We start from the raw sequence: 14,548 nt of genomic DNA, 5'->3' as shown, positions 1-14,548 counted from the left end.
TTTATTTTATTTTTTGGTACCAGAGATCGAACTCAGAATCTTGCTAGGCAGGCACTTAGGTCGCTGAGCTAAATCCCTAGCCCAATGCAGAAATCTTACAGTTGTGTTTTCCTATTTTGTTTTTAGGTCCTCCAAGCCAGGCCATGTGGGCTTTGGGCGATAAGATTGCATCTTCCATTGTAGCTCAAACTGCAGGTATCCCAACTCTTCCCTGGAGTGGCAGTGGTAAGAAATTGTTTCCTGTTTGTATCTTGGAGTGCAGAAAAGCTCAGTAGAATATTTGGTACTGTGCCATGGGGCTTACATTGGTTTAAATATATTAGATTATAGTCGTAATATATTAGTATATTATACTATAGATTATAGTCGTAATATATTAGTATATATTATTTACTTTATAAATAAGAATCCTGACATCTCCTGGTTTAATATACCTATGGTTTTTGTCATATCTTAGTAATACAAATTTAGTACCAGGCACATAGATGCTAAACTGTGATTTGGAATGATCTTAGGAATTAATTTGGGAAAATTCATATTGTTTTGGGGGTTCATATCTACTTGAGGTAGGCTAGAGTTTCAGAAGCAGGCTTCTAAGGGGGAATTAGGCTTTTGGAGTGGGGCTAGATCACCTGGAAAAACTTAAAAGTCCTAAAAATCTGATGTTTACCTGCCAGCTTTTTCTTGATGTCAGTACATGATTGACTGATAATTTAGTTTGCCTAATACTATTCCGCTTCAGTTGCCCTTGATGTAGAAAATGAGATCATTAGTCAACCTTTCTTCTAGATACACAGAGGGCTGAAAGAAAATTTTTTAATTATTTATTTTTGACAAATCCCTTGAGAAGTGCCATGCAGATTGTTATAGCTGATAAAAAATATGAACTTTCCTTTCTTAGTGGTCATTTATGTTGAGCAGACTTATACTAAAACCTTCTTTTAAAAAAGAATGACCATTGGGGCTGGAGATTTAGCTCAGCGGCATAAGCGTCTGCCTTGCAAGCAGGCAGTCGTGAGTTCAATCCCCGGTACCGATAAAAAGGAAAAAGACAAAAAAAAAAAAAAAAAAAAAAAAAAAAGAATGATCATCAAAGCAAATTACAAGAGGACAAAAAAAAAAAAAAAAAAAAAAAAAGAATGACCATTGTCTTGAGGCTGAACATATTTGAACTTTTGTTATTCTGGTTCTCCAGGGGAATTGTAATATCCTCTTCAGACCTGCTGGGTCAAATAGTTTAAAAGGTTGAATTTGTTCTTGTGTGAATGTAGAGGCTATAGTGTTTCCCTTGAGGCCTAGTACTGTGGCATTCAGGGAGAATGGAATCATGCCTCTGTTGAGACCAGTAAAACCGCCATTTCCATTTCCAAGGGCTCATAAAGATTGAATTATTTCTCAGACCTCTGGCTCTGGAGCAGCCCTGAACACACAAATTGAAGGTATTTTTGCCTGCTGGGTTGCAGTGAAAAGTCTGCCTTTTTTTTTGGTTTTTATGTCCTTGTGTTTTTGTAAGTTGGCTCCTGTTAGCTCTCCTGGCTTTTCCAACATAAAAATCCAAATTGCCAGCTCATGCTATGGCTCAATACTGTTAACTCCAAGGACTGATGAGGGTTTTATAGCACCTTTTTCTATCTGCCTTCAATTTTTGGTAAACATTTTAAAGAAGGTGTAGCATAAAATTGACTTGACCTTTGGTAGTTGCTGTCACGTTGCTATTTTGTATTGCAGGTCTTCGTGTGGACTGGCAGGAAAATGATTTTTCGAAACGTATCTTAAATGTTCCACAGGAACTCTATGAAAAAGGTTACGTGAAGGACGTGGATGATGGGCTGAAGGTAGGTTACTAACCTTTCACCTGTCCAGTTATAGTCGTAAATATGGAGATTTGGTGCTTGGATCATGATGTATACCCATGACAGCATGAGAGTTGTAAGACCAGGAGTTTTTTTTTTTTTGTTCATTTGTTTTTTTTTTTTTTTTTTTTCTGGTCTTTTTCCTTTTTATCTGTACTGGGAATCGAACTCATGACTGCCTGCTTGCAAGGCAGGTGCTTATGCCACTGAGCTAAATCCCTAGCCCCCAGACCAGGAGTTTATTAAATACAAAGTGGAGAAATGACTTTAAACTTCAGCAGTTAAATTAGCTTTGAAATACCACCCATTAGGGTGGTGAGGGTTGCCACTGAACAACACACTTCTCTACCTGCTTGAGTTTAGTAGAAGCCACAAACTATTACAAAGAGATGTTAGTGAAGATGGCTTAAATGTTAAATGTATAGCAACAATGAGATTCACAAACTGAATGCCACAATTAACGAACCTCACTTCATCACTGATTACTGGCAATGCTGATTAGCCATAGATTTTTCTCTGCAGAGATGATTTTATCACTGAGTTTATTATATATATATGTTCTATGCAGTGGACTGATCTCCAAAGGGAAAAGGTTGAGCAATTCATGCTCAGTTTCTAAGTTGGTCAGTCACGTAATTTATGCTTTTCCCTTTTGGGGAAGAATGAAAGAGTAAACCAAGAGAGGCTGAAAGTATTAGTTATTATGCAGCCATGTAGAAAAATAAGCTTGGACAAAAGGAGATCCTTTCCCTAATATCACCTTTTCTTTCCTTAAATTTCTCTCTAGTTCATACTCCTTTCACTTGTTAAAAATGATTGATAGATTGATTTTTGAGACAGTCTCTTGATGTAATTCAGACTGGCCTTGAATTCACTGTATACTCCAGGCTTGCCTTGAATTCATGGCAGTCCTCCTGCCTCAGCCTCTGAAGTGCTGGAATTACAAGTGTACACCACCATGTCTGTCCTCCTGTCACTTTTTTTGTGTGTTTGTGCCGGGAATTAAACCCAGGACTTCATGCTTGTCAGGCAGGTCCTGTACTAGTGAGCTACATCACTGGTATGCTCTTCTGCTTTTTAACTGCTCAGAAATGTCATTTATGCCTCAGATAGATGATAAAACAGGTGGTGTTAGAAAAATACACTACTTGCATTTGATTTGTATGTTATAAATTCAAGAGGAATGTTGAGCCAGGCATTGCGATGCACACTTTTGATTTTAGCAGTCGGGGAGACTGAGGCAGAGCTCACAAGAAGACTATCTCAAAATAAAAAAGGGCTGGATGTAGCTCAGTATAAAGGCTTCAAGTTGCATCCCCAGTACTGCTGCCCACCATGGGAATACTGAAAATTCAACTAATTTTACTTTATTGTTTGCAATTCAAGTTAAATATATTATTATCTTCTTAATAAGAAAAAAATAGTATTATTAATACTTTATTGTATTTGCTATAATTCACAAAAGAGTAGAAGCCTTTTGTAAGAAACTAGCTAGTTAATCATTAAAATCTTTTTGTTTTTTATAAACAAGAGTTACTTGTAGAAATTTTGGAAAGTCAGAGAATATGATAAAACTACACATAAATTTACTCATCCAGATCTAATGCCTGTTAACATATTTATATATATTCTTCTAGCTTTTTTATTTACTTATTTATTTTTAATATTGAGGATTGAGTCCAGGGTCTTCATATTCAGGTACATCTCCAGTCATCTTTATTAATTAATTAATTTAAAATTTTTTTTTGGTACCGGGCGTTGAACTCATGACCTTGCACTTGGCAGGCAGGTGCTTGTTCCTCTAAGCTAAACCTCCAGCCCTCATCTTTATTTTTTCATTTGAGACAGGGTCTCACTAGGTCACTAATTGCCCAGGTTAGGATTGAATTTGAGCTCCTCTTACTTCAGCCCTCCAGAAAGCTGGGATTATGGGCATGGGCCACCACAGCCAGTTTAGAGATTTAGATTCATAGATTGATAAAATAATCTGTATTAATAGATTTCTATAATTATAAAACTAGGGTGTATATGTATATGTGTTTCTACTTAATTTTAATAAGCATTTTCCCCATGGCATTAAAATACTTTTTGCTTGTTTTAATTTTGGCCTGGAGATAGGGTCTTTTTATGTAGTTCAGGCTGGCCTTGAACTCACTGTATAGTCCAAGCTAACCTCAAACTCTTGCCAGTCTTCCTGCATCAGCTTCTTGAGTGTTGAGATTAAAGGCATATGCTACCATGTCCAAGTCCCAGACTAAATTTGATGGGTCACCTATAGCTACTACTTTCGTATATTTTTTAAAAGCTACCTTTTTGCTTTCTGTGGGCTATTTTTTTAGTCTTTTCCACAGTTGTGTTATCTTTCTTGTTTTTTGTTTGTTTTTTGACATGGTCTCACTATGCAGTTCAGGCTGGTTTTGAACTCACTATGTAGCCTAGGCTGGCCTCAAACTTGTGGTATCCTCCTGCCTCAGCTTCTAGAATGCTGGGATTATGGGGCATGTGCCGCCATACCTGATTTGAGTTATCTTTCTTTGATCACCTGTTACCAAGTGATTGAGTTCAGTCTATTAATTCTGTTTATATGACTATAGAAGAGAATAGCATTGAAGACATTTTAGGAAAGATGGAACAATAAGACTAGGATTTTTATCCCTAACCTGATGCAAATTAAAATGGTGATTTTCTTTTTTATTATTTATTTATTTATTTATTTATTTATTTATTTATTTATTTCTGCTACCAGGGATCAAACTCATAATCTCAGCCTTACCAGGCAGGTGCTTATGCCACTGAGCTAAATCCCTGGCCCAAAATGATCATTTGTTGATGATGCATCTTAGAATAGTCTTACAGTATAGCAAAACTTCAAAAGAATAGCATATTTTTTATAAAGGAATGACCTGCTTATATAAAATTTTAGTTAGCTTTTCCTCAGTTTACTTTTTATTTTAACAATACAATTAGGTGATCTTCCATAGCATTACATATAAAAGCTACTTTGTTCCTTCTGATGATTGTATAGAATTCTATGTAGTACATGATATATATCTATTTAATCAGTTTCCTACTTGACATATAATCAATATTTCCAAAAATTTTAGGTTTATCACCTGATCCTTCTCCAATGCTATAAATACATAGCATTTGGACCATGTGCCTTAAACATTAGTTTTTTGACTAAATTAATTAAATTTTGCGATCTTTTGTTTAAATTCTTTATTGCTGTTGTTTTTTGTTCCTGGGAATTGAACTCAGGAACTCTCACTTGCCAAGTGTTGCTGAGCTATATCATCAGCCCCAATCATGTTATTTTTATCATTTATAAAAAATTGAATAGGAGAAATTTCTGTATACTTAAGAATTCTGACTTTTTGAATCTTGTGGGTGCTTAGAAGTTATAATCAGGCTGTCAGCATTATTAAGTGAACTATTTGTCTTTTTTAAAAAAGTTGTGTGTGATACATATCTGCATACTATAAGGAAAGAAATCCAACAATACAGAAATATAAATAGAAGTAAAAGTTCCTTTTATAGATCACCACTGTTGTATATTCTGGAATTCATTTCTTTACATTTACACTTAGGGGTATATGAATGCATATACAGTCATACATGCACTTTTAATTTTGTTTTTGATTTCTGTATGCTATTATCTTAACCTCATGAAAACATCAATATTCAACTACTTTTATTCTACAAAAAAGATAATTTGTTTTTAATCTATACTGCATGTATTTTCTGTTACTTTTTTTTCACATAGTGATGTCTTGTGGATCTTGTATTTTACTATGCATAGACCAATTAAATGACTGCATTCTGAAGAGGATAAATGGCCAGTTTTTCTCTACTGATGCCACTCTTTCTTCCATTTTTTTCTCTTTCTTTTTAAAGGCAGCAGAAGAAGTTGGATATCCAGTAATGATCAAGGCCTCAGAAGGAGGAGGAGGGAAGGGCATCAGGAAAGTCAACAATGCAGATGACTTTCCTAACCTCTTCCGACAGGTAAAGTGTAAATTTTTTGTTTATTTGAACTAACATCTATATCAGAGATGCACTCATACTGTGATTGTATAACTTGGATGCACAGAAAATAATTTTATGTATATCTAATGTAACCTTTCTGACCTTTATTTATTAACAGGGAAAAAAAAGTAATGAAAGTTTTATTCAATTAGGTAATTCAGACCTCATATTTATTCTTGTGTAAGAATATGTGGCTTCATAGTGACAAGGAAAAGTGTGTGTCTTTTTACAGTGTTTTTTTTTTAACCTTGTTTTGGAGACATGGTAGATGAAGCATGATATGGTAGTATGAGATTGGTCTGGTTATGAGACTGGTCTGGTTGTAAGTCTGGCCAGGTCCAGGTTCTCTGATTAGCTTTTTCTTATTTCATTTCAAAATGGCTCTGAGTTCCTGAATTTCTACCATGTGTTGCTGGCCTGAGTCTGTAACGTAGTCTATGCTGTGTAGCTGTCACATCCTTGCAGCGATATCTCATGGCAAATCCACATATAAGAACTGGGAATGGCTCAGAGAATCTCCTCGCCTCTTTTTGCCTTACCCTCTGCTTTGTAGCCAAGTTGATGTGGCTATGCTATACTTTAATTACAGAGGCAACAAAAGAAGTGATATCTTTTTAGAATCTTAGTGAAAAGGGTGACAAGAGTCTCTTTTATACTGTTTTTAGATTTACTTTCAGATATATGATGCACTTCTTTTTCTCCTACTAGCAAGGAAAGGATATGTCAGGTGACAAAAAAAAAAAAAAAAGCTAGCCAGGCGTGGTGGTATCCAGCTACTCAGGGAACAAGGCCAGAGGACTGCAAGTTTAAGGCCACCATAGGCAACTTAGTGGGGCCATGTCTCAGAGTGAGAAATGGCTGGGGATATAGCGTGGTGGAGTGTTTTGCCTAGCATGTAAAGTGATTTAGGTTCAATCCAAACTACACCTAAATAAATAAATAGAAAATTGGGACATAAGTTTTGCCTTTTTATTTTCTTAGCTTCCCACTTTTCTTAGTTTTCCTAGCATCTACTTTATACTACCTTTTATTTATTTCCCTCCCCCACCCCTGTTAGTTTTCTTTTATTTGTTCTTTGGTGATTGGGATGGAGCCAACGGTGGGCAAGTGCTGTGCTGCTGAACCTGCATTCCCCTTACCTCCTTTTAAACCATTTAACAGCTTCACTGTCGAGGGCTAAAGGGAAAAACTCTGTAAGTATAAGGTGGGTCTTCTGTGATTTGATAAACTAGATAAAAATAGTTGTTTTACTTATTTAGAATATCAGAATTATCCTATTTGGAATGTCAGAAATTGATATTGCCTCATTTTTTTTCCATTTGTCAATTTTAGTTTATGGAGATCAGTGCTCCATAGTCCAGAGAAAAGTCTTAGAAACAAAAGAAAAAGCATGTTAAGTTATTAAGGTGGAATCAAATAATTAAAGAATCTAGAACACTAAATTTTATGTGGAAATTCTTTAAGTTCCACAAATGGTTAGCTACATAATTCAACTGATCCTCCCAATGAGAAGAAACCAAAGAAACCAAAATAAGATTTTGTTTGTCTGATGTTTTTAAGGTTTGCCTTAAATTACTACAGGCCTTATAAAATAGTGAAGAATTATAGAAGAATCAGAACCTCAGAGAAGTAAGCCTGGAAACTGAGGCTACTTTTCCATTGAGATATGTTCTAGTTCAAGGATAAGTAACTGAAAAGCTGATCAGAGATTTTTAATAGTGTTACAAGATTAAGAGGACAAAGTTTAGACTTGAAGCTTGCTGAGGAGTGAAACCTGGGAAAATATAGGTGGAGATTGTGAAGGACTCTAAGAGAAATGATGAAGTGGAAGTAGAGCAGTTCTCACAGGAATTAAATTTCAGATTCAAAGTCTCAACCTCTAATTGAAGCAGCGGGTTTTAGGGTTATTAGTACCCCTAGCCACCTATAGAAAACAAATCTTCTGCAGCAAAAAATAGTATCCAAACAAATCTGCAGCAAAAAATAAGTTATTTCTGTTTTTTGGTGCATTATATTAAACACTCAATTAAAAATCAGCAGTCATATAAAAATTACATGAACAAAAACCAAGAAGAATGCAGTCAGTAAAAACAGATCCACAAAAGACTTAGATAATAGACTCATCTGCCAAGGGCTTTAAAGTAACTATGTTCAAGGCAATTAAACACAACATTGAGAATTGACAGAATGGGAAACCATAAAGAAAAATTGAAGATGCATGGACTAAAATTGAGAAGTTCAGTATAGTAGTTCAGTAGCATATTAGATGCAGTTTAAGAGAGGATTATTCACTGGAAAATAGAGCAGAATAATATTCAGACTAGGTATGAAGTATAATGAGAAACAAAAGGACAAAAATACAGAAAAGAGCACTGTAGGGTGTAATTTACAAATATGACTATGATCACTCCCCCAACACTCATACTTTCCCTGTACAGTATGATATTGCAAATCTTCCCATCAAGAGGTGTAGTCTTATTTCCTACCTTTCATAATTCGACTGGCCTTATGTCTTGTTTTGACCTGTAGAACATGGCCAAAATGATACAAAGTTCTGAAGCCTAAATTTCTTACTCTCTTGAGAAAAGTTCTCAAGAGTACCATGTGAAGAGCTCATTCTAACCAACTGAAGAGAGGCCACGTGAAACAGAAATTAATTGTCTCACCTAAGACTTCCTAGTCCTACTAGCTGACTGTCAACACTACATTTGATTCATATGAGACCGTATTAGAGTGCCCAGTCTTAGTTGAGTGACAGATGACTACAGTTGCATGAGTGACAAAATAACCAAGTAAGTCTAGGTCAAAAAGCTAATCACTGGCTCATGAGCAGGTAAAATGGTTGCTATCCTACATCACTAGAATTTTGGAAGTCGGTCAGATATTGTTGGATAGCTAACACTGAAATTGGTACGTAAAGATATGATACTGCCATAATGAAAAGCATCACCTTTGAAATTGGCTCGTAGACAGACTGTAGAAAAATAATGATATTAAAAAAGATTGAAGAAATGTTGAGCAAACTTTACTGGAGGCTGAAAAAAAGATAAATTCATGTTCTATAATTATGGAACAGTTAGCAAAAAGTGTTGTCTGTGCTCACCTGAAAGACAGAGAATGTATATTCAGTCAACTCATGAATTATGTTAAATAGGTGCTTCTGCTTGGGTACCTTAAGAAACTGCCAAAGAAAGCTGAACCTTGTGATATCATCACAAAACAATGTTTAGTTTGTAAGGAGAGTTTCAAGTAAATACTATATAAAGTACACAAAGCTTGTTGGGTTTGAAAATGACTGTTTCCTATTTCTAGTTTCTGCAGCTCCCAAAAGATTTGCAAAGTAAAAATTGTCTCAGGATCAAGTCAAGAGTGCCTGTGACTATATTCTTATAAATATTTCAGGCAGTGTTAACTAATTTGGTAGATTATCCTCTCAACTAAAAGATAATAAATTTGCTTTGTAACTTCAGGATGCTATTACATAGCAGCCTAACTTGGGCAAAGTATAGAGAGATCTGTGCAGAAATGAATTATAAATGCAGTTTGGCTTTTGAGATAAGCATTGAACTATATTATGATCCATAAAAACCCACAAAATTGTCAAGACACTTGTTTTGATAAATGTACCAAAAGAATTAAGAGGGGTAGAAACAGTTCAAGGTGAAAATACGTCTTTCGGCCTTCAACTTTTTATAGTTAGGAAGTTAACTGAAAAAACTGTTCAGTTGTAAACGTTGGTTATTTATAATGAAAGAGGGATTTCTTGGTGAGGAGGTAAGAGGGGTAGTCTGTATTAGGGACCTATATGTAAGAATAGAAATGACATTGTTTTAAAAAAATTTCTATCCCTGGATTAAGGGAACCTGACAACATGTACCCATTTGGATTTCAGAGTTGCTGTCAACCATTGACTACAGTGTACCTCCTATCCTCCCATCTTCTCCTCTTTGAACAAAAGTGTTTTTTGAAGTTCTTTCTCCCGATTTCATCACTAAATATTGGGGGTGTTGGGGCAGATAACTTGTCTTTTTAGTTCCCAGGTCTTTGGATCAGGAGAAGGTACCTGAGAGCTGCACCCAAGGAACCTTATTTGCTTCAGGAGATGACTCATGAGAAAAATGGATGTCAAGCCTGATGCCATGATTGGATGAGACTTTTGGGGTCTTGGGAGGGGGTGAGTCTGTTTTGCATGTGGGAGGTATGTGAATTATTGTGGCCACAGGGTGGACCATACCAGATTGTTTTCAGACATGGCCACAATAACTCCTCCCATTCTTGTATGTTCACCTTTTGCAATGTGACTTTGCCATTTCTCCCTCAAGAAGTACATCTGTTTCCCCACTCCTTGAATCATAGCTGGCATTACATCTTACTTAGATCATTAAAAAGTGACCAAAGTATTATATAAGTACTAAAGCCTAGACCTCAGGAGGCCTTGCAGCTTCTGCCTAAACCTCTGGGTACACTGTCTTGAAGAAGGTTGGTCTAGCTTCCTGGATGATAAGAGGCCATATTCAACAGAAATGAGCATGTTCCAGTTAAGGCTGTCTAGACTTACCAGCCAACAGCCAGCACAAATCATGAGACTTGTGAGTGACCATTCAGCCCCACTCCAGCCACCAGATGATTATATGCACATGATTTCAAGACCAGAACGATACAGATGAACACAGCATCATGAGCAAATGGAAGGTTGATGTTTTAAGCAAGCCATTGAATTTTGAAGTGACTAATGTAGCAAAACAGAGCAAAAAAGATACAGAACACAAAAGACATTTGTGGTCCACTGAACTGATCTAATGTCATGTACTTTAAATCTCAAGAGAAGAGAAAGAGAATGGAACAGAAACAGTATTTGACAATATGTGAAGACATGATGGCTAAGAATGTCCTTGAATTGATAAGATACCAAGCACAGATTTAAAAAGTACTGTGAGCCCCAAGCAGGACAAATACAGAAAAAACTACATCTCTAAGCCTCTCAAAGTAAATCTGCCACTCGCCCCTCTAAAAAGAAACACACACAGTCTTAAAGCACTTGGAGGAAAAGATTATTTTCAAAGGAATAACAAGATTGACAGTTGAAGTTTCAGTAAAAACAGCGGAAACCAGAAAACATTGGGATATTTTTAAAGCACTGAGAGAAATTCGCCAGTGTAGGATTCTGTCCTCACTGACAGTATCTTTTAAAACTGAAGATGGAAGTCCTTTACAACAACGCTGTATGTGATGTAATGTGAACCAGGAAAATATCTGGTCAGCAACACATTGTATATTTGGCAGTGGAGTAGATGGCAGCATTTTGGCTTGTTGTGGGATTTATGTATGTGTTTTAAAATATTTTGTTGTTCACCCTTTTAACACACTGGATGTTTTATGTTTTTGTGTTCGTTAATATTGGTTATAAAAGTAATAATGCATCATCTTAAAGATAGACAATCTATATTACGTTCATTTTATACTCCTACTGATTAAAATAGTCCCTGCCATTTTTAAGCATTTACTTGTTGAAGTCAAAGCAGCTTATCAGGATAGGAAAAATATTTACCACTTAAGAATTTATTTCTTTTTTTTACTTAGGTTCAAGCTGAAGTCCCTGGATCTCCTATATTTGTGATGAGACTAGCCAAACAATCTCGTCACCTGGAGGTGCAGATTCTAGCAGATCAGTATGGCAATGCCATCTCTTTGTTTGGCCGTGACTGCTCTGTACAACGAAGGCATCAGAAGATTATTGAAGAGGCTCCTGCTGCTATTGCTACTCCAGTAGTATTTGAACACATGGAACAGGTATGTCTGTTAAATGCTTTTAATAACTGTTTTCTTACACAAAGCTACATTTCTATTTAGTTCATGTACTAATCTGAGAATAGTGGAATTTCAAAGCATGATTATGGATAATTGATAATGTTTCATTCTTGGAGGAAGAAGAAATTCTGCTATTCTCTTGGTAGGAAAATTGTCAAGGAATATTTCAAGCTCTAAAAGTATGTAATACTTTTTAAAAATATGCTAATTCAAGTACAGTAAACAAGAAAAACACATGGAGATTTTTAATCATGTTTTTAACAATTGCACAGTAAGCAAATAGTTTCATTTTGTGGATTATCAAATCTTCATATGAATTTATTCAAATCCATTTTCACCTTCAAAAGTATTTTTTTTTTAATTTTAAAAGGAGTAAAACAAAACAGTAAAATGAAACAAAACAGTAACAGGACAGTAGGAAATCCACAATCATTACTATATTGCATATTGTTACCTTCTAAATAGTTACTGACACCACCAGACCCAGGCCTGCAGTCACTGGAAGTGTCAGGTTGCTTCCCTACTTCATTTATTTCAGTTATTAGCATATCAGCCTGTGCTGTGCCTGATTGGAGGCGGATTGGGAGGGGAGCAAAGCAAAGACAACTTCCTTGCTGTTTCTCTCTGGCCAGCAGCACCTCCACCACACAAGGAGGCTGCCTGCCTTCCTTGCTGCTTCTCCCTGACCAGTAGGTCCTCCACTGGCACTCAGGGAAGTTGCATGGTGTCCTTGCCACTTCTCCCCAGCTGACAGGCCCTCCGGTGGTACACAGGGAGCCTGCACAGCTTCCTAGTATCTTTAAAGTTCTCATTCTGTATTTTTGTATGAAAACTAATTTTTGAATCACAAAATGTGCCTTGGAAATAGGTAGTTTCAGAATTTGAATGTAGTCTTTTCTGGAATCATGACTCAGTCTTTATTTTATTGAAGTAAAATGACTGAGTCTTCATTCTATTTTTTTCTTTTTTCATTTTGGTTTTTTGAGGCAGAGTTTAACTCTGTAGTTCAGGCTGGCCTAGAACTCACTATGCAGCCCAGTCTGGCCTCAAATTTACAGTGATCCTCTGGCCTCAGCCTCCTGAGTGTTGGAATTTCAGGCGTGTGCCACCACACCCAGCTTCAACTATTGTTCTCTGAATTCCAAATAAGCTAAACATGTGGTTAACCTTGTTGGACACTTATTTCCTGTGATTTGTGTATATAGTAACATATATACTTCAAATACAATATTTTAAAGAAGATACAACTTTCTGGTTATCTTTTTCATGAGTTCATAGATAAACTGGTGCCAGAGACCCAGATTCATTACTCTGTCATTTCCAAAGACAGGAATTAGCAGACTCTTTTTTCTCTCATAGGCCAAGTCCAACTTGCTGCCTATTTTTCTAAATAAAATTTAACAGGAACACATGCACTCATATGTCATCTCTGGCTGTTTTATTGCTATAGTGGTAGAGCTGAGTAACTGTGACAGAGACTGTATGGTTTGAAAAAGCCCTTTGCTGTGGGTAGCATTATCTTCACAAGTTAACTAAAAGGTTATGTTCACATTTTGTCCATGGGAGTTGGATGAGTAAGAGGACATGAGAACAAGTATATAACACAGTCTAGATGTCACACATCACTTCTGCTCACATTCCACTGAACTAAATTCAATCCTACCCAGCACAGCAGATGTTAGGAATTACAGTTACTCACTAGAATGATCATGTGCTCAGCTAAAATTCAGGAGATTCTTTACTAAAGAGAAAAGTTGCTGGAAGGCATTTAGTAATCCTTGCTTCGGTCTGTTCTTCCATATCCCTATTATCCTTATTTTGGGGCAGGTTAAGAACATACTTAACCTTTCCCCAAAGAAGACGTCCTTAAGTCCCTGATTACTGATTACTCCTATATCACCTAGAGATTCAAGATGTACATCATATCAAGATCGCAAGATGACACGCATTCTTTTCACTATGTGTATATGCAGCTCTTCTGGGGTGAGAGAGAGCTAGACGTTTTCATTCTACCCCCTAACTTTTATATATCCAGTATACATTGATAGAATAGGAACAAGATATTTGAAAAAGTGAAAAAAATACATAGCAAACACTAATCATAGGAGTTAACAAATCTTTGTGTCCATTCCCTGCTGTGGGATAGAGTGATAACCGTATACTTTCTGGCTGCCCTGGTTTTGCTCCTTGGATCTAAGTTCCTTGCCCATTGTCCTACCGGACTCCTTTGTTTTCTGAGAAGTTCTTCCTTGTTTAGTTTTCTCTGAGAATTGGGTTTTGCAAACTATGCCTACTTTGGTGGTACTTTGATAGCCTACTAGTTGTACAAATACTACACTAAGCATCAACCACCACTTTTGAAGGCCAGGCCTGTGGCTTGTTCTGAAATAAATTTCCCTGAAAAATTTAATAAGCTTCTGGGCTATCAGCTTCATACTCAGAGATTTCTTCTAGATGTAGCAACTTTTCTTCTTTTGCTTACTTGTTTGTGTGCCTGGGCCATTTCTGTCTCCTCAATTTAATGTTGACTACCTCAAGGCAAGCTGCAACTAAAGCAGCTCCCCTAATTTGATCTTTGACACTGAGTTGTTTCAGGGTGAGAATCTAATCTTGTATTTTGGGGGAAGACCAAAGTAGTTTGTTTTTTTAGCATTCTGTCTCAAATCATTCTTCTTAAGGCTTAGTTGGTGTGTTGTCGGTGTCCCATTATTATAGGGAATGGTTTCCTAAATGTCATGTCATGCCATAACAGGGAGGCCAACTGTGGTGTCTGTTTCCAGCCTGTGGTGTCTGTTTTCTTGTTATCCGTTATCCTGTTGCTGAGTAACATCCCAAGTTTTAATTTTTTAAAGAGCTCCATC

The 14,548-nt window shown here is 36.4% G+C and overlaps 1 protein-coding gene across 5 annotated transcripts in view; it reads left to right on the top strand.

Annotated features, from left to right (window-relative positions):
- Positions 1–14,548, top strand: part of Acaca (acetyl-CoA carboxylase alpha) — a 308,031-nt gene that overhangs the window by 136,865 nt on the left and 156,618 nt on the right. For 4 of the 5 annotated variants that reach the window (XM_013152137.3, XM_005003514.4, XM_003469462.5 and 1 more), the window contains 4 exons: positions 127–225; positions 1,729–1,835; positions 5,748–5,858; positions 11,460–11,669. In XM_013152137.3, the coding sequence (XP_013007591.1) occupies positions 127–225; positions 1,729–1,835; positions 5,748–5,858; positions 11,460–11,669 (527 nt within the window). Of the gene's footprint in view, positions 1–126; positions 226–1,728; positions 1,836–5,747; positions 5,859–9,912; positions 10,054–11,459; positions 11,670–14,548 lie in introns of those variants that run through there. The other variant, XM_063249602.1, reaches the window with a different exon arrangement.

The sequence above is a fragment of the Cavia porcellus genome, unplaced genomic scaffold, assembly GCF_034190915.1.
Source record: "Cavia porcellus strain 051 isolate PalLab524CR breed Dunkin Hartley unplaced genomic scaffold, mCavPor4.1 scaffold_6, whole genome shotgun sequence".
In the NCBI taxonomy this organism is placed as follows: Eukaryota; Metazoa; Chordata; class Mammalia; order Rodentia; family Caviidae; genus Cavia; species Cavia porcellus.
This window is presented reverse-complemented; position numbering and strand designations above follow the sequence as displayed.